The sequence below is a fragment of the Larus michahellis genome, chromosome 1 (genome assembly GCF_964199755.1).
Source record: "Larus michahellis chromosome 1, bLarMic1.1, whole genome shotgun sequence".
Taxonomy (NCBI): domain Eukaryota; kingdom Metazoa; phylum Chordata; class Aves; order Charadriiformes; family Laridae; genus Larus; species Larus michahellis.
In genome coordinates this window covers 156980378-157001266 of record NC_133896.1, presented here as the reverse complement: position 1 = coordinate 157001266, position 20889 = coordinate 156980378, and the positions used below count along the sequence as shown (strand labels likewise).

General features: G+C 36.4%; 1 protein-coding gene across 5 annotated transcripts in view; it reads left to right on the top strand.

Annotated features, from left to right (window-relative positions):
• ATP11A (ATPase phospholipid transporting 11A) overlaps window positions 1-20889 on the top strand; it is a 122170-nt gene that overhangs the window by 55107 nt on the left and 46174 nt on the right. For all 5 annotated transcript variants that reach the window (XM_074561289.1, XM_074561251.1, XM_074561280.1 and 2 more), the window contains exons 2-7: window positions 4386-4508; window positions 13488-13577; window positions 14747-14827; window positions 17424-17531; window positions 19663-19791; window positions 20261-20364. In XM_074561289.1, coding sequence (XP_074417390.1) covers window positions 4386-4508; window positions 13488-13577; window positions 14747-14827; window positions 17424-17531; window positions 19663-19791; window positions 20261-20364 — 635 coding nt within the window. The remainder of the gene's footprint in view (window positions 1-4385; window positions 4509-13487; window positions 13578-14746; window positions 14828-17423; window positions 17532-19662; window positions 19792-20260; window positions 20365-20889) is intronic.

The window sequence follows — 20889 nt, the reverse complement described above, 5'->3', positions numbered from 1 at the left end:
CGGATTGTATCCGAGTTTTCAGCTGTACTTAATGATATATTAACTTATTTTAGTAGAGTTTGTGTTTACATTGTTTGGTGAGAGAATATAATTTGGAACTGAAGATTGTTGCTAGTTATTATGCCCAAATTACCAGCTCAGTTGGAGACTCAGGAAATGTCATTCATTGTTTCCATTGAGTTCCAAACCATAAGTCAAATCTCTTTACTAAAAATACTTGGAAAGTATACTTGGATGCTTTTAAGGTCAGCTACCTTTCCAGGAGCCTACTGCTAGGATCTTCCTATCATCCTTTTGCTGTCACCTGTTGAATACAATACCCCCTTGTCTTTTTAGATAATATATTTTTATTTAAATTAAATTTAGAGAAAAATTAGCACAGTAGCGTGAAGGTGAATCTCAAGCTAGTTTCAGTTTGATTTTTTTTCAATCAGAAAAATAAGCTGCATGAACATTTGAGCTTATAAAGTATAATCCTGTTAACTGGCTCTATTTAGTGTTACGTAAAGATGACTTAGTCTTTTGCTGGTCTTTGCTTTCTGTATTGCTGACCCTACTTGAAAGACTGAAAGCTAAGTAATGCTTCTTCATTGATGTGCCAATGAAACTAGGTCTCAGTACATTGAGCTTTATACTATAAATAGAAGCAGATAATGCTAAGGTTTATTTATGGTTTCTTGGACATATTCTTAATGGGCTTAAGTAATAGAACTTAAAAAAAAAAGTGAATATAGTTCCTTGTTCTGGCAGCAGCATCAGATTGCTTTTTTTCAGTTACCCTGATGTCATTCTGTTAATGATCTCTCATGTGCAATACCTGAACATTAAAAGATTTCTGGATCAATGTATTTGGCGTTGTAGGTTAGTGTTACCAGACGTTCAATTGGTGTGTTTTGATTTCTCTGTGGCATGCGTCCTGACTTCTACTGCTATTTTTCTAAGAGCATCTTTTTCTGCAACTCGTGCAGAAGCTTCATGCGAGTGAGTTTCCTTGTGGTGGTACTGAATAAGGCATGCTACTTTTTGCATTGTGCTTTTACTTCATGGAAAAGCATAACCTTACTCTTCCCTGCTAAATTTTTATATTTGGACTGTGAATGTTTTGGGGTTCTGAAGCTGTTGAATTAGGTCAGGCGCATTTATTTTCTAGTCTCTATTAACATATTGAAAACAAACAAACAAAATGTTCTGTGCTAGCAGATAGTTAAAAATGTTAGATATGATTTTGTATTTTTGTGGCAAATTTATCAATTTATGATAAGACCAGATCCAATTAAGGTAACAGATAAGATCATCTTGATTTTATATCCATACTTAAAGTACATTTTATAGAGCCTTTATTTAGGGATACAAATTCCAGGTTGTGACATTAAGTTGGTTTACTTAGTGTGTTAACACAATACTCCAGGGCCATCAGACCTTTAAAAACTGGTAGTAGTACAGGAGAATGCTGTTTAGAGCTCTGACTTTTGTACTTCCTAGCTTGATAAGTAATTTCACAGAGGACTGTTTTAACTGAGTCATGATAAAAATCAGTTTATACTGTGAAATCTAAAAAAATGCTTTTTTTAACTAATAATATCCTTGTCAAGCTGTCTTAGATTGTCTCATAATAAATATAAGAGATAAATTGTCAGAATGGGCCTGTGTTAGAGGGAAGGAGTAGCCGAGGGATTTCTTCTTGATGTTTATGTTTAAATATTCTTTAACATTCATGTGTTGAATTCCCATTAGCCCTTTATGCAATCGTCTTTGAATTCAGACACTTAACGGTATCAGGAGTAATCTTTGTGTTGCTTTTATTTCTGGAATGTCCTTCCTAAGGAAAAATTAATAAACAGTGTACAATTTTACCTACTAGAGAATATCTCACTCTCTTGCATTTCTAAGAGTATTACTTGGCACAAGTCTCAATAAATCACTTCTTTGCATTGTATATTCAAGTGCACTGACAAGGTAAAAATATATTGTGTTCCAATAAAATGGTAAAAGATACCACATTTTGTTCTTGGCATAGAAGGAAGGTGGAATATGGAAGAATTTTCATTGCTTTACTTCCTTCCAAAATATTTTGCTTGCTGAAAGAATCCTACCTGTTCTTCAGAAGTGGGCTGAATGGCAGTTTGCTTTTTGGGTTGTGACAAGTACAATCAATGATATGGGAGGAAGTTGTCTGCCTGGAAAATCAGTGTAATTTTTAAACTAACCCATGTCCTAATTTCAGGTCCATATTGGAGGGATCTGACGTGTGAGAAATGTTGTATGTGCACTCCCGCTAAGTCAGGATAGTTACGGAGCTTAGCATAAGCTGTGATTTGGCTGTTGGTGTGTCTTATGAATGGCTGTCACTTTTACTTCCTTTATAAGGAGCTTGTCTTTCTATGATTCTATGATAATAATTAAGTGGTTCTTTCAAATTATTGAATATAGAATACCACATTAAAATGGCTAAGAAAAACTTTGGGTTTACCTTTATTTTTAGTTTTATGCCTAGTTTTGTAATTTTAGCCTTTGGTAGCTTCTGAACATAATACCTTCATTTTTCTGTATTGTGCAAGAATTAGTAATGATTTAGGATCCTTTTTAACTAGTTCTAGTATAAATGTTTGGGACAGCAAAAATTGCTTTTTTTTAAGCCTCTTACTTTGCTTTACATTTTACTTCATGACTACCCAGCTATTCTGTAGTTAATAGTCTGAGTCCAGTAGGTTTTCTTTCTATATTTTTTCATGTTCCCACCCACCCCCAAGAAAGTCATGCACATCACATAAATAATTGTTCTATAAGCTTAACCAATCCATATTTTCAGAGTATTGCAAGATTTTATACATACATTTCAACAATAATGTATGTTGAAAGTTTGTTCTTCACTTATGGGTTGCACTTAAGGCTGTAGAATAATCATATGAAATGAGCCAATGAAGGAAATGCTAGGGTACATATATTTTTGAGAACTAAATTTTATTTTAGACTTATTAGCCATTGCTGTACTAGTAAAGTAAATGGGCCCAGAACTATTGACAGCAAGACTAGCTAGAAAAGAACATACCGTGTCTATATGATTAAACTCCCTCTTATTGTCAGGAACTGCACAGCTACATCCAGCTGCTTTGGGAAGTGATGCTTTGGTTGTGTTCACTACCAAACCGCCCCTGGTATTTATTTAGTGTTAGTTTGCTAAGTAACAGGCTGACAGTTTACCCTTAGAGACAGACAATCAAGCATCAGTGCCCAGGTGCGCTTTCAGGACATGTTTAATATACTAAATAGATGTAGCTGTTGAAGATGCAGAAAAGAAGCTTCCCTTTAATATGCTTAATGGAAGTATATGTAAATACATCATTACAACATAAAGCAGAATTTTTGAGTTTAAATTGATTACATATTTAAATATTTAAATTACTCCAGACTTGACCTAACGATTATGTTAGAAGAGCTGGTGCCTGGGCTTCTCTATGTAGGACAAAGTATTAGGAATGTATGATGTACCTGAGAAGTATTTTTCATATGGTAGATGGGAATTAAGAAGACTGTTGACTAAGGGATGAGCATTTTGTAATCCAAGTCCCTGAAAAAGCACTAACTTCTAAATGATAATAATAAAAAAATCTGTCGTTTTTATTTAAATACTTTTGTACAGTGATTTGGACTTTTTTTTTTAACTGAAAGCATAGAAGTGCTAATTTTGGACAAGCTGTAGGTGTGGTGGAGTTTCATGATGTAAATACATGAATGTTTTACTTTGGCTCACCTACTTGTTTTCTACTTGCAGACATAGGTTTCATAGAAGAGCAAGGGATCTGAGTTGATAAGCTGAGGTCTTTTCCTGGCAATCTTAAGAGTTCCTAAACTTGTTTGTGTTTGGGGAAATTGTTATTACTAGTATTTCAGAGAACACAGAGTTTCACTGTGCTGCGAATAAAGTACCAAGTTATGGCTGGCTGGTCTTAAAAATGAGATGTACTTGTCATATATATAAATGTTTTAATTAGCACTGATTTTTGTCAGTGGTAAGATGAATAGCAACCACATACTAAACTTACATACAACACTTACTGAATATCTAATTTGACTGAGAAAATCTTAAGCCATTCTTCTTTTTTAAGTTATAAAACTAAAAAGTCAGAATAGTAATTTTCATGGATTCCTTTTTTTTTTTTGTCTTAAGGGAAAGTGCGGTGTAATTTAGGCAAAGTTTTGACTATTTACTTAGTTTTATTTGTTTTACTGCTCTTGAGATTATAGAGAGAAGTGTGTGGGGTCATGCAGTGATGCCTATATATGTGTTGATGATCAGACACATGATTAGTTAATTCAGTGTGTGGCTCATCTTACTGCGGAAATACTGAGTGAACTGACATGATGGCTGTTCTTTCTCCCCATAGTGCGCTGGAGAAGAAAATTGGGTGGACAGTCGGACTATTTATGTTGGGCATCGTGAACCACCTCCAGGCACGGAAGCGTACATTCCACAGAGGTTTCCAGATAACCGAATAGTCTCATCAAAGGTAGTAGTATTTTCTTTTATTTATTTCCATAAATCAGAGTAAGTTATTCTTTGTGCTTTTGTTTATTTCCTTCAAGATTTTCTTCCTATACTTCTTATATATTTCTCCTTTACCATGACTGGCAAAGGTAAAATGAAGGTATCTCAAGTTTCTTCCACAAAAACTAATTGCCAAATTGCCTCCACCATAAATAGGAATAGAATGACTGCTCTAATGTTTACTATCATAAAGTAAGAAAGCAGTTTTCATTTGGGGCAACCCTGGAGTAAAGAAAATCTTCCCAAGGAAAGACTGCGTCCTTTATAGTCTAAAGCAATACCTCAAAGTACTATAAAATGGCATGATCAATAGAAGTGCTCAACAAATGAAGCATCTCCACAATAACAGCGCCATTCCCCTCAGAAGCTCATGTTGACAAATTCCCATAGAAATAATATTCTTTTTATCCACGTACAAGTGGATCATTCTTGAACTCTTCGTATTGTGATGCATTCGTGCCCTCTAGAAACCTTCCAGTTATCTCTCACTTTAACTAGTAAATCTTTCTGTAAGCTTCAGGAACTTTCTGTGAGCAGTTGGGCTGTTGGTACTCTCCACCTGTTTAGACTGACTGGCTTGCTTTAGCCAAAGGTTTGTACTGCAATGGCATGGAAAACTGAACATTTACAGCTTATTGTATGGCTAACACCCCAAGAACATACAAATTTTTAATGTGCTTAGATTTTGATCTTCATGAGCACGCACCTTCAACCAATTAAATAATAATAAATTCAAAAGAATAGCTCCTCTTCGTCTATCTGAACACTTGCCATCCATTATATATAATGGCAAAGCTGTAATAAAACCCATGCTTTTTTTAAACCGTGTCTCACTTCTTATGTGAAATTTTTGTATTTTACTATCTTCCTTCACTACCGTTTTTACTACATTCTTTCTGTACTTTGTTCAAAGACAGTATAATAACAAACAGCACAGTATCTAGGCATCTTTAATTAGATAGAATATTCAAAAGGTAATGCAGTAAATAGTCCAGATGGAATACAGTCACACTAGTGGGAAATCCTTTGCTCTATGCATTAATTTGTATTGCCTTTTGGATTATCGAAGAGTAAATACATTTTATGCAAGGACTTGCATTCCTTCTGGTTCCGTAAGCTAGCTAGCTCTTAACCTTCCACTTTGTCCTTGTCACTTGCTCCCTTATGAATGCTCTGGAGGGTCACCTGCCATAGCTTAGGAAACATGGATGTAAGCTTCCTGAAAAATGATCGAATGTATAAAATTAAGATGGAAAATCCATAATTGTCAAGAGTAAAATAAAGACACATGCATGCAAGCACGCTGTGTAATGTTACCTCAACCATGAAGGATATTTCCTTCATCTTTCATCAGTAAGACAGACAGTAACTTTCAGCTATGCTTTTATAGGTCTTTAATGCTTATATAAGAAAGTATATGATTGCTCTTCAAGGATGAGGAACTCTGATCTTCCAAGTACAGATTTTACCAATTTAAGACAAACTGAGTTTCTAAAAAAGGTAGTTTAAAACCATGAGGCTACCTTATCAATTAGATTATCTGTATTCTGCTATACTAACAAATGTCCTGTCATAAAGCCCTGAAAAAAGATGGCAGCTTGAAATAACTAGGAAAGTCTAAGCTTCATATTATTTCCTTACAAAGGTAAACTTTAGTGTGCTTTACCAGAGGTTTTCTGGTGTCAGCAAGATAGTAATTTGATTCCAGTACAGAGGGATATTTCTTGTATATTGCAGTGTCACTATGAAATGTGGTTAATGCTCTGTGTGCTTAATGACATATCCCTGGTCATGAAAAATTATATCTAAACAGACCTTGGCCAGACAAAAATGCTGTTTTGATTTGATGTGTTAATTCAATTAATGATTTTAACAATGCATTACAAAAAAAGCTGTGTTGAAAAAATAAGGGACAAAAATTTATGTCTTTTGGATTGTGCATACAGTTTGCTTACGTTCTAGAGGGTAGTGACCTTTGTAAGGTGGATCCTTATGATGATCTAACTTTTAGCTACTTCAGCTGCCCAGGGTGTTAGCCTTTAAAGTAGCTGTTGTGTGCCCTTCACTGAGTTTATCATACGACAGTGATGCAGCACGGCAAAATATCAGCTGGTAGTCCCAAGGAAACAAGCAGAAGATAGTATCATTTGTGGGGTTGTTCAGCCTGGAGAAGGGAAGGCTCTGGGGAGACCTTATAGTGGCCTTCCAGTACCTGAAGGTATTGAAGGGTGAAAGAAAGCTGGGGAGGGGCTGTTTGCAAGGGCATGTAGTGATAGGAGGAGGGGCAATGGTTTTAAACTAGAGCAGGGTTGGTTTAGATTAGACATTAGGAAGAAGTTCTTTACAGTGAGGGTGGCGAGACACTGGAACAGGTTGTCCAGTGAGGTGGTGGAGGCCCCATCCCTAGAGACATTCAAGGCCAGGCTTGATGAGGCTCTGAGCAACCTGATCTAGCTGAAGATGTCCCTGCTTACTGCAGGGGGGTTGGACTAGATGACCTTTAAAGGTCCCTTCCAACCCAACACATTCTATGACTCTATGACTTCTCATCAAATACTGATACAAGCATTGATTTGTATGAGAATGGCCTGAAACAATAATGCTGCATGTTGAGAATCCTATAAATTGCAAGGGGGACCTTAGCTACCTTCAGTGCTAATCCGATTAATTGTGAGTCATCTCAATTGCAGTGACTAATCGTTAAATAAAACTAAGTAATTTTGACATGTTTCAGTGGATGTTGTTGAAATGTTCCTTTCTTCCAGCAGAAGTTCATGCCCTTGTGCTGTACCTCTTCCCTGCAGCACTCACTCTTAGTGTCATTATAAAAACACAAAGACTGAGGCGTTCTGATTTCTCATTTCATTGCCACCTTTCGAAGTAATGTTAATACTGAAGCTTAAGGAAATAAAACGCCTCCACCAAGATGAGCCACTTGGAACGCACACCTCTGCAAGGTGATGCTTCATAACTGGAAGGATTTGTCTGGCCTCTCTAGGACCATAACAGTTTCAAGAAGAGGAGTTCAAACACAGCCCTAAGCAATGACATTTGAAAGTCAAAAAGCATCCAGAGCCCACAGTGGGAACCATCATGGTCGTGTGTTTGTGAAGCTGATCAATGTTTGTGTAGCGTGCCATGTGGGGGCAGAGAGGATGGGTAGACACAAATGCATATGGGACAGGTACCAATACAGGGAACGTTGTGTGTGCCTTTTAGTGTGTACATATTGATCTGCTCTAAAAGCAGCCGAAACATGGAGCTCCTAGCTTCTGCCCAGGTAGTCCACTGACTCACAGCCATACTGGCTGAAGCAGAAGGTCAGATCTGACACTGCAAGTGTTAAATAGTCAGGCCTGCCCATCCATGTCAAAGGGACAGGAGATGTTAGTAATGAAGAAGAGTAAATGAGCCTGATCAGCAGTCAAACTCAAATGCTTCTGAATCAATTGGAGTGTGCCTGGTGCCAGCTCAGGGACAGCAATACCTGCGATGGGATGAGAGTGCATGAGCATGCAGTTCTCCTTCCAGGCATGATAATACAATTTCCTTCTGTGGACATCTGCCAGTGCCTAGAGAGAACAAGGAAGAACTGTTAGCTCTTGATGATCCTGCTCAGGGTGGGATTTCCAGGACAAAAGTGCTCTGCAGTCTCTCTTGTGCTCCCAGGAGAAGCCATTTACCATTCTCCTGACTTAGACCAGGATTATTAGCGATTTTCTATTCTCTGCCAGTACTGCCCCTAACGGAGCCTTTAAGTATTTCATATCAGTGTGGAGTCTGCATGGAGTGAGAGAAAAGTGGAAGGAAAGCAAGCAGGTCCAAACTCAACACCAGGGAGGAAAAGTGTAATTCTCCTCACATTACTCGCTCACTCTTGTACAGACTTGCTTCTGTTTTCCTAATGCTCTCTGCAACTTTTGTCTGTAGTCAGTCATCCTTGCTGTAATTTTTTTTTTTAATTGTAATTAGATAATCTTCCAGATGCTGGGGGTTGTCTTTGTCAGAGGAGTTCCTGTAGATATAGCCCCTATTTGATAAAACTGAGGGTTGCTGAACAAGGGCTGATAAAAAGATAGGTTGCTTTGTTTGTAGTAGAAATTCTGTTTTACCTGCAATTATTTTTAAGAAACCCTATGACAAAATACATATGCATTCAAATGTGTAGGCACCATTTGAACTAATTTTGCCAAATCAGTTTCATTTTTGCACTCTCTGAGCATACAAGTGGCTCTGAGTCATGTGCAAAAGCCCCATGCATAACAGAGTTTACAGTGATCCCTGTCATGTGAACCACCCTACATCATGTGGTGTGGAGAAACAGGGGTCTCGTCCTCAATGGAGTGCAGGTGGTGTACATGGTAATATTTTCATCAAATCATAGTTAATTCTGTATTTCTACATTAATTCCAAATTGTCCTAAATGTTGCAAAGTACTTTTCAAAATTTCATGGATATTACTATTCCAATTTTATTGAGTCATATATAAGCAAAGAATTCTGAAGCTTTTTGCTTGAAGAAGTTAGTGGAGACTGATTTAATACATCAAAGAACATAGATCAGATCAGTTCAGCTACAAACATCCTATGTGGTTATAAGCAAGTTGCTTGAGATAGATAAGCCATACTCTCAACTCAGTTCTTAGGATTTGAGCGAATTATTGATTTCCTTTTTTCACCCCCTTTACTATGGTTTTCTCTGTCAGCTCTCTTTTGGAGTTCGGCAAATTGTGGTTTAAAAAAATATTTATAAATAAAACTAATTTTAAAGAAATTGTCAAACTTTTGATCAGACCTTTTTTAGCTATTCTGTTATCTGAGGGATAACTATATGTGTGTAATATATGCAATAGTTAGGTTGTTTTAATAGTATAATAAGGTATTATTATATATATAATATTATGTGCGTATACATACAGTCCAGTTAAGCTGGCAGCTTTAAGAATATATTGTCTCTTGGCAATTGATAGGTACTATAGAAATCTGTATATTAAAAATACTAAAATCACTGTGGACTGTTCAAGTTTTGTGTGTATGCGTGTCTTGATCTGTTAAAAGAAAAACATGGAAAAACTTTTAAGAAGTGACTACAAGGTTATTGTTCAGCTTTTATCTGTTCTTCCCTGAGTTTATTATCCTCAAGATGGATTCTGTTTTCCACATGGGATGAGAATAAGCATAGCAAGATAGCAATATAGTAGATATTTTTGTCAGAATAGCATTTTAAGCATTTAAAAGAAACAGTGGAAAAGGTTGAGGGCAAGGAATGAAATCAGAGCAGGTTAGAAGCAAGGTCACTGTTTAAAACAAATAAACTGTAAGAAACTGAGGTGTTGACAGAACTCAATAATGCAATATGGAGTGCTTTTTTCTTATAGCTCCAGCTTTTGATGTCAAGTGATTACTTAAGAAACTCTCCTTTTACTTAAGAAAATATCTGCCTCTTAGGACGGAAAGAGAAGCCTGAAACGTGAGCATTCTGGTATACAGATATCAAATGGAAAAGTCAAAGTACAATGTTTAAAAAAATTAAACCATTGTTAAGGTGACCCTATTTTATATTTTTGATTTCATGGGACCGGCTCTAATAAGGGAGCTAGGGCATGAGCGAGGAATAGTGCGGAGGTGTGCGTAAGTAGTCCAAGCACGTGATTACAGAAGTACGCCAGCACTGCAGGTGCTATTGAGATGATAAATGGGAAGAAAATCTACTTGAGTTATGCTGTTTTGACTTGAGACAGACTGATTTTACAGTTCTTTGCACAGTGCTTCAGATGCATCTGTTCGCACAATGTGTTCATCTCTTGGATGAATACGTAACTACTACTTGCTGTCTGATGTATTATCTCTTGTATGCAAAATGTTCGTATGTGCTCTGGCCTCTAAGTCTTTTGCAGCAATTGAAAAAGATCAGTTAAGCCTCTCCCAACTTAAAAGCTTCAAATGCATAACTATTTGGATAACCTTATTTCCTTCAAGTGAGGTACAGTGAAAAAAGGTAGTTAAATGTACACAAACTGCTTTTCAGAGTTTACAAAGAGCATGAGTAGAAATTATCTGAGGAAGAGAGGTGGTATTAACTCTCTATCTGGGCACGGTAATCTGATGTAATTAATATCTTCATTTTTAATGTCTTCTCTTTGAAGACTTTTATTTTGTTCCAACCTAACTAGAGTAGAGAAACTGCCTTGAATGCAGTCCTGAGATAAATTTTGTTGAGTGGCTGCCACTCTGTTGTTTCTCCTGGGAGTGATTATGGTGGTTAAATATTAATCATCCATTTGTAGATACTGCTCTGAGCTACTGACGGCTGGGGCAGGAGGAAGTCTGTCTAGACATCTTAGTGGTCTTTATTTCATGCCTAAACTCCTTCAAAAATTGTTACTACTTTGAAGAAGAATGGGCAGAATAAAGATGTACTTTGTATGTCTGAAACCCACTGTAATAAAGTGCTAAAAGTCTGTCTGTTTTTTTGAAAGTAAAGTTTTAAGAAGTTCTTTGTGTTAAAGAAGCATCCATTTTAAGTGACACCTCTCAGACCATGAAAGTGATCTGCTCCCAGGTTACTCATTTTTGTTCAGGTAAGAAGAGTTGCTGACCAAAGGTGGAGCTGTGGGAAAGACCACTGCTTGACAGGGAAAGCAGTGAACTGAGGTTGGAATACGAGGAGAATCAGATACTAAGGGTAAAGATGAACATTCGACCTTTATATAGGCTGTTGTTTTAACTAATTTACTTGACTTCCTCAACCAAATGTTTAAAATATCTAGTTAGTCTGGCAACAACATGCTGTCACCACACTTTTAGTCAAATAACCCTCTAGGAGATTAAGCAAGAAGTTACTGCGTAAGAGATTACATTTTTATATTATGAATGGTGATTTGGGGAGCTTGTATAAATCATCAGACGTTAACAGTCAAAAAAACCCTTTAACATGGAATAAACACTTGTTCTATCAAAAAAGATAAACAGAAAAATGTAAGCAAAAGCTTTTCACTGAAACCTCTATTCATTTTTCCTTCTCAGCAGGCAGAGATTAATAAAAATAAGCGCGTAAGATTAGAAAACAGGGATAATTTGCCTGATAAACAAAGTTAATGATGAAAATACAAAATTATTATCATAGAATACAATCTATATCGTCATATATCACAACAGCAGTTTTGAATGATCAGGACTGTTGTGTGAGGAAAAATAATCCAGTCTAACCAGTTCTCTTTCAAAATTCCAAGCTAAGTAGCTGGGTAGCAGGGAGTGCAAGCAGCATTCCAGTCTGATGAAAAGTATTCTGATTGCAAGACGAGAGCGCTTGACTTTCCAGCTGTTGCATGTGTGCCTGCCTGAGTTTTGGCTTGCTCAGAGGTGATTTAATATTGAGGTAACTATTAAGCAGGATAAGTGTTTACTTAGGCCATATTTAGAGTAGATACTGATTTTTGGCACATGATAGTACAAGAACATCTCATTCTTTTGTCTTACGCATGTCCAGGCTTTAACCCCCAGCAGGCAAAAAAGTTGCTCTACGTAATAGGGGTCTCATGTACAACTAAGCCATGCTTCCTCAGGATCCTCTTCATCTGTAGTTGTAGCAGAAGTATTTTTCTTTTAGATCTCTCTCTGCCTTTGCTTTCAGGGCCAAATGCAGAAGATGTCTAACTCATGGCATAATTTGCATATCAGCAAGTGTCAGTGTAACCTGCCAAGAAGAGACAAGGCATATTTGTAGCAGAGCAAATAAATGAGGAGAAGCTTCTTAGCCCATCTTTTTTGAAATGAAAATTACATTGGAGTTGTCATTTTATTATGTGTCAAATGATGATTTCGATAAAAAAATGATACAGTGTTAGTTTTCTCAAGCCATTTTTTTCACCTTTTCACACATTTTTAGCTGATGTTTTTACATGCATTCCGATAAGCAGTCCTTGCAATTTTTTAGAGAGCTACAGAGTGAGCTGTGTAAAGAGAGTATGGTTGAATCTGCTGCAGGGAAGGGGCTAGGTGGCATAAAGTCCTTTCTCTCTCACTTTTATATGATTTTTTTTTCTTTGAAGTTTTTGCATTTTTTGTTTGCACTTTTATATACTGTTTCCTATGTAATTTTATTAATCTTTAGATAATTTGTAAGATCAGTAGAGAAATCATAGAATCATAGGGTTGGAAGGGACCTCTGGAGATCATCTAGTCCAACCCCCCTGCCAGAGCAGGGTCACCCAGAGCAGGTTACACAGGAACGCGTCCAGGCGGGTTTTGAATGTCTCCAGAGACACAGACTCCACCACCTCTCTGGGCAGCCTCTTCCAGTGCTCTGCCACCCTCAAAGTAAAGAAGTTCCTCCTCATGTTTAGGTGGAACTTCTTATGCTCAAGTTTGTGCCCATTACCTCTTGTCCTGTCCCCGGGCACCACCAAATATGTAGCCGTTTACTCTTATACACTGCTATAGTTTATTTTGAGGAGCATGTTTGTGTCCAAGCCAAGGAACAGAAGAAGCACTGACAAGTTTTATTTGGTCAGCTTTGCTATGACTGCATAGTTAACTCCTAGAGTGCCACCTACCTCCTCAAGCCATGCATACAAAATGGAAGTTGTTTAAAAGTGCTGTTTGAAGTGACTAAGATGTTTTTAAAGTCCATTGATGGCTTTAAATAAACTGTTCTGTAATAAATCTCTGAATGAACAACCAGCATTGTTGCTAGTCAAAAATTATTTCAGTCCCTCATACCAAGATTATCACAGTTCAGGGAATTGATATGATTCCAAGAATACATGATTGCCAATTTAAAATTCCATTTCAGTCAAATATTAAACAAAGTAACAAAAATACTCCTGCTTCTTGTATAATTTAATTTTGAATTGTGAATTATGGATTTATTTGATTTTTAGAACACAGATCTGTATAATAGTTCTCTTGCGAACACTGATAATCTGTACATTTGTTTTCAGTACACGTTTTGGAACTTTATACCGAAAAATTTGTTTGAGCAATTCAGAAGAATAGCTAACTTCTATTTTCTCATAATTTTCCTTGTTCAGGTAAGCTATCCCCATTTTTCAGTACACTTCTGGACTCGTCCTAAAAAAAAAGGAGTTGTCAAAGTTTTAAAAATGCAGTGGTTTTGATGACTGATGAGGTAAATGGTTGAGCGTGGACAGCCTTTTACACTAATGATGTGACAAAAAGAGTTTTATTTCATGTCCATGTTGTAAACCTGAATCTAAACTAAAGAGAAATTGACATAATCACTGGTTTGGTGGCAAGATGTCTCTTGATAAAATTGAAAAGAATGAGTGTAACTTTTATTTTTATTTTGTAATAAACAAACATCCAGATCAGTAAAGCCATTCTTATTGATTATGTTGATGATAAATTTCTGTTAGTTTTGCTAAATATTATATTTCTTGTAACAGAATGATGCCGTTCGTTTCAGTGGTCAGTCAGGCCCAAACCATGACACACTGTTATCAAAGTCTGTAGAAAAACTGAAATATAGGTGCTTACACCATGCTTGCTTAGGGCAATACATAAATATTTGGTTTTTTAATTACTATTTCAGATAACTAGTTTGCTGCTTTCTGGCTGTCTTCATTCTGAATCTTTCTCAATCACTTAAATGTATTAAACAGTAAAAATCTTACAAAGTTAAGTGAAAAGCTATATTACTTTGCACACCAGATTGTGTAGGAAAAAAAAGCTATGTAGATTTCCAGGACAATTTAGATTTTCTTATCATTTGAACTCACGCTCTGGATTCTGCCTCTTTGTTTATAATTGCAGAAGCCACAGCTCCATATTTCAGTATTTACTCCTTGCATGCATAAGAGCAGCTGTATTGTATAACGTATGAAAGTAACGCCATGCTAATTTCTAACGCTGCTCAGTAATTTTCCCTCCAAAGCTGCAACTTTCCAGTCTGGTACTTAAACCTTTTGCAAGCGTGTATTTTTACTAGGCATTAACATCTGAATGTTAATGTGATCTAAATATAGTATTGTGTCTTAATGTAGCATATAGATACTTTTAAAATTTTGTTTGTATAGTATATATTCTTAAAATTGTATTAAAGTACTGTTCTTTTTAATTAAAGTTCCTTGATGCTTTGTAACATATTGGTGAAATGATTACTTGAAGCATCTTGCTTGAAAAATTGACTGCTTACATTCTCAAAAATATAACAAGAAAATATTTGTTCCTTTTGTTGCAGTTAATTATTGATACACCTACTAGTCCAGTTACAAGTGGACTTCCACTTTTATTTGTCATCACCGTAACTGCTATCAAACAGGTGAGTAATTTAGCGAGCAAAATTAAAACTAATGAGAACATTATTATTTGGTTTGCATTTCAATTTTCCCTGCCTTTTTGTGTTAGACTGTCTTAGGGCAATGCCTAAAGAATGACTGTGATGAATTTTGACAAAGTAATTTTACTTTTGTTTCTGTAGTTTAATTAGTTGCTCTGTGATGATGTCTCACCAATTCAACACTAGCTTCTGAATTATTTTATAATTTTTATGTCCTTGTGTTCCAAGGAATCATTTACATTCTTGTGTTAACTCAACACAGTTCAACTTCTGTTTGTTTCTCTCTAAATAGCTGTACACATCCTATTATGTTTTTCTGTAATGACTGAAAATGAGTTTAGTAAGAACTATAAAAACTTTCAAGATAAATCTGCTCTTACCTTTGAGGTTTCCTTAGCCTTCAGTATATGTTAATTATAATCTGCAGTTCATAACGATTGCAGCAGTGCTTTCTTCAGGTTAGCATTGAACAGGCGTTACTGTATTCTCTTGATTTTTTTAATGTGAAAATTAATCCATAAAATTGAAGTATTTTTTCAAAATTAGTTTTTTTTCTACATGATTGAGTATAACAGATCCTAATAGAAGTTGTTCTGTCAAAATAGAACTGCCTAATACAGGTATGGAATTGTACAGGTTTGCCATTTCACTTTTAAGTTAGTACTACCAAAAGGAAAAGATTAAGGTGGGTTTTTTTGCCTGCCACCCTAAATGCTGCAGTGCCACAGTTGACGTGAGCACTTAAAAGGTAGATGAGATTTTATTGAAATTAATGGAATCTCAGATTAATATAGAATGTTTTAATTCATATGGGGATGTTACGATCAGATCTACGTGTTATCAGAGAAGGTGAAGAGACTTGTGTATCGTGTTAGTGACACTTCAATAAGGAAAGCAACAGCTATTCACATAAGCCAAGCAAAGTAAGGAATTCGTTCACTACTTCCCATTGTCAGGCAGATGCCCAGGCCTGGGCACATGCAAGGCCTCAGCACATGTAACATTTGCTTAGGAGGACAAATGCCAGCACCACAAATGACCCCTTTCTGCCTGCTTTCTCTGAGCTTTTCTTGCTGAGTATGATGTCTTACAGTGTGGAATATCACCTTGGTCAGTTTGGGTGTGCTGTCCAGGCAGTGTCCCCTCCCAGCCTCTTGCCCACCCCCAGCCTACTGGCCTTTTTTTGGGGTGGGGGAAGATTGGAGAGAAAGCCTTGATGCTGTGCAAACGCTGTTCAGCAATAGCTGAAACACTGGGGTGTAAACAACACTGGTTTAGCCCCAAGTACAAAGCACAGCAGCACATGGGCTGCTGTGAAGTACATTAACTTCATCCCAGCCAGGCCCTGTGATTTTGATGGTCCCTTAATAGGATAACTGATTACCTTTGCAGTCTTTATGCTAAATGCAGACTTTTCTTTCATTACTTTTCAAATAAACTATGGGGAGCAGTGTTTCCATTTCTTTACAGTGTAAACTATACACAATTGAGTATATTCTATAGTAGAATTCAGCTCCTGCTGGTGAGCGGAAGTTGTGATACGTGCAATAGCTAGTATTTTATGCGTGGCTTTCCCACTCTTAAGATATTAAATGTTACACTTTAGAGGCTTACTATAATTGGTAGTGGTCTACCAAAGTCTGGATTATGATGTGCTGTACCTAGCACTGCAGTTCTATCTGTCTCTTCGACAACTGGTGTAGACTTTGGGACCTGCTTGAGGAGTTGTAACAGCCCCTGGAAGTATATTACGTTAAAGTTATAAAGACTCTGTGAGGTCCCATGTTGTCTCTGAGAGCATCCAAGGTAGTGATGCGTTTGTTCTCCATTGACTTTTCAAATGTGCTCAAGAGAGTTAGATGTAAAAATGCTATGGAATACAAGTGGTATTTTCCATCTCTTAACCACTGGTGTCTTTGTCAGTCCCAGTCTTTATCCCACGGTGGGACCTTTTGGATGGAAAGTTGCAGATTCCCTGTCCTTTACTTTATCTCTTTGTATAAAACACAAATGCATAGGATAATTGAGCAATCAAAATAGGTTACTCTGCAAAGTCTCTTGAAACAAAATTTGTGAGGACTATATATATTGCATATAATGTTAAGAAGTTTGACATAATTGTATGACAATCAGGAAATATGACCACCTTCAGTCATGTCATCACCTTATCATTCAATATGGAGTCCCAGTCTTCCAAAATATATTTTCTATGCTTTTATCTTCTCAGTCTATAATACTTACTCAAGACCCAATACAGTAGGAGCAAGAGATGATCACTTAAACATCAGAAGTTGTTCTACACATTGTAAACATGCCTATTCATCAAAATGTCTTGATTAAAATATATATTTTTGTTGACTAATTATAAACTTGAATGCTCTTTTTTGTATAGGTCACCCATGACTGTATTACTGACATGTGTCACAATTTCATTTGTTCTAGTGAGAATATTTTCTTTTTTTTTTCTCCTTATTTTGATCAAGGATAATTTTTAAAATTTTTGTTGCAAGCTAGAGCTGTTTTGTGTCTTTATAGCCAAATGTGCATGAGTGTGTCATTCCATTTCACTGTTTTCTAGGGTTATGAAGATTGGCTTCGACATAAAGCTGACAATGCAATGAACCAATGCCCTGTTCATTTCATTCAACATGGTAAACTGGTTAGAAAGCAAAGCCGAAAATTAAGAGTAAGTAACTACGACTGAACAGATTTTAGGAGTCAGGCTTTACTTCACACTTCTTCTAAAACCAATTATACGGAAATGTAGTGTGACGATGTTGTAGCACTTATTACATTTAATGGAGATTAGACCTACAATACACTAATTTTTAATTTAATGCCTCTGAATAAAGTATTTTTAGAACCTAGACATGCTTCTGCTTTATCTTTGCTTTGTTAACCCCTCTCATATCTGTTACTTTCAGTTTTCATTTTTTATCATAGAATTTCACTCTGATTTGTCTTTTTTCTTTTCTCTATTTTTATTCCTCTGTGGTTATGCACATTTGTAATTTATTTAAGCCTGATGATGATAGTCAATGCTGCTGATTTCTCCTATGTGTACGACATGTATATATGCATACATACATATACAATGCATTCAGAATACTTTCTTCGTTACTCATCAAATTGCAGCCTCTTCATTGGCCTTCTGAATGCTGCTACATTCCCTTCCTGGTATTTTGAAGATTATTTTCAGAAATTAATTTCTGCTGCTTTTTTCTTTTTTTTTTTAATTTTTTTTTTTTTGCTTGTGAGCAGATTAACTTTTCGTCATTATTCTCTTTAGAACTCAGACAATTTGATAGATATTTGTTTGGAATTTCTTTGTTTCTAGTATCTTTGTGAGGGATGCCTTTTTCTGTCTGCCTTGTCTGGACATAAATGGCTCTACAGTATTCACAGGCTTTCTGCTGTGACCTTCCCTCCCTTTGAGTGTGATAGCTTCTGCCTAGGGCTTCCTGTTAATAAAAATAATGAAGATATCACATGCTGAGTATTCCATGTGTGCAACTAAACAGTTGAATATTCCAAATAAAAAACAATAAAGTACGAAATAGCTGGAATTTGTATGCAATTAATTAATCTATTGCTTATATTTTTTTCAATTTCTCCCCTATTCTTTGCCTTTCAGAGGTTGTATTTTGACCAACTAAGTGATAGGAGAAACAGGCATAGGAAATATTTGCATGTAAAGGGATATCTGTATGTATGGGTAAACAGGTAAAATTCTCTGACGTGCATTATGCAAGAAAACAAGACTAGCTCCTATAAAGGTAGACTGTTCTGCACCTAAAGGCTGTGGACATTGATTAAAGAAAGGAAAAAGAAAATTGCTAAAAGAAACTTATTTTTCATAGAATCACAGAATGGTTGAGGTTGACAGGCCTTTCAGGAGGTCACCTGGTCCAACTGCCTTCTCAAGCAGGATCACCCGGAGCTGGTTGCCCAGGACCATGTCCAGACAGGTTTTGACTGTCTCCAAGGATGGAGACTCCACAGCCTCTCTGAGTAACCTGTGCCAGTGCTCGGTCATCCCCACAGTGAAAATGGGGTGGAGCCTCCCGTGTTTCAGGTTGTGCCCATTGCCTCTGGTCCTGTCACTGAACACCACTGCACAATGGAGCCTGGCTCCATTGGGTTTTTTGTGCCTTTAGCTGACACAGTGGCAAATGTTGTCAGAACATCTTTTAAATTTTATTCAGAAGATGCTCTTTGCTAGTACTTCTAATTGTTTGGGGTTTTTTTTTTTCTTATTCCTGCCTTTTTTTTCTTCTGCAAATTGTTTACGTTGTTAACTTTTGTTTTAATAGGCTGTTTTATTATAGATTGTTCCTGGCTTGCAGGGTGTTTTGTATGCCATTGGTTACAGAGAGAATCTTGCTAGATAATTAATAATAATTTGTAAATAATAAGGATCATTCAACACTGTGATCTGTGAAAATCAAAAGTAAGAGGACTCTTTTGTCTTTATGAGCTGGTTTTGAAACAATTTTTTGTTGTACTTAGTCTTAAAACAGTTACAGTATCTTCCATGTCTCAAATAATGTTGCAAAACTTAGTAAGAGAGTACGTGCAGAATGGTTATCCTGAGAGGAAAGGTAGTACACAGTGGACCTCGGTCTTTCCACAAGGTGTAGTTCAATTTTTCAGAGATATTTCTGTAGTTTTTACTCCTGTAGTAAAATCCTGGTGTAAATAAAAAATGATACATTTTCAAGATATTGCAGTGAACCTGGGTTTTGGGTTTGAAACCTGAAATTTGGGCTGCTACATAAATGATAAATGCATTTTATTTTGTTTTGTTTTTTCCCTAGGTTGGAGATATCGTAATGGTAAAAGAAGATGAAACATTCCCATGTGACTTAATATTTCTATCAAGTAGTAGAGGAGATGGAACATGTTTTGTTACAACAGCTAGTTTGGATGGTGAATCCAGTCATAAAGTAATAAAATGTTTTATGTTTTCTTCTTAAGGCAAAATTTGCGTTTAATTTTTTTACAGATTGCAGTATGACTTCATGTTATATGTCTGAGCAGATATACTAACTCGTGTAACTTACATTTCTGCAAGTTGACTTCATTTCTCTTAAAGTATCATTATTTTATGGAAAGTTTTAAATGTATTTATTTGTGATTTTGTTTGTGTCCAGTTATAGATGTGCAGATTATAGTGATAATACACAAACTTTTTTGTACTTAACTGCTTTCATAGTGACCTGATTTGTGAGTACACTGCAAGGTACTTGCATATAATGTAAGAAGGTGCCCAATTAGGAGCATTTAAAGTACATCTTATTTGAGCTTTGTAAAGGATAGTAAATCTATTTTGTGTTGAACTGATTTGTGGATTAACGTCTTGTATATCTGTCCTTACTCTCTTTGATTTTATTTACACCTTTTTATTTATTCCAGACTTACTATGCTGTTCAAGATACAAAGGCATTTCACAATGAACAAGAAATCGATGCACTACATGCTACCATTGAATGTGAACAACCTCAGCCTGACCTTTATAAGTAAGAAAATAATTCTTACCTGTTTCACTTAAGGTATCCTAGCAATAAATTATAAAAGTATCATAATGAAAAGACACTGGCTACATCTGTTTGGTTAGGGTGGGCCCCAGAGTGAGCTTGGAAGTCAGGTTAGTCTTCCATCCATGCTCTTTTCCTGCAAGTAGCTCACTGGTCTGCCATAGGGGGCAGTGGTCTACAAAGGGGGGGTGCACAAGATGATCCATTGGGGTGCGTGACAAAAATTTTAGGACTTCTATTTATTTTTTTAATCTAAAAAATACGGAAAAAAGTAAGCTTTACTAATATTTAATATATTTTTTGACACTGACACCCTTACTCAGTCTGTATGTCAGTGTCCCATGTCACATGCAGTTTGCAAGGAGTGCCTGGGGGAATAAAAGGCATTCTACAACGCGGAGAGGTTGCCAGTGGCGTCCTCGCTTGTTCCTTTGCTTACAACGTATTGCAAAGTATTGCAGTTTGTGTGCCCAGTTAAGTGGATTTACAGATTGTATTATCTAGTTC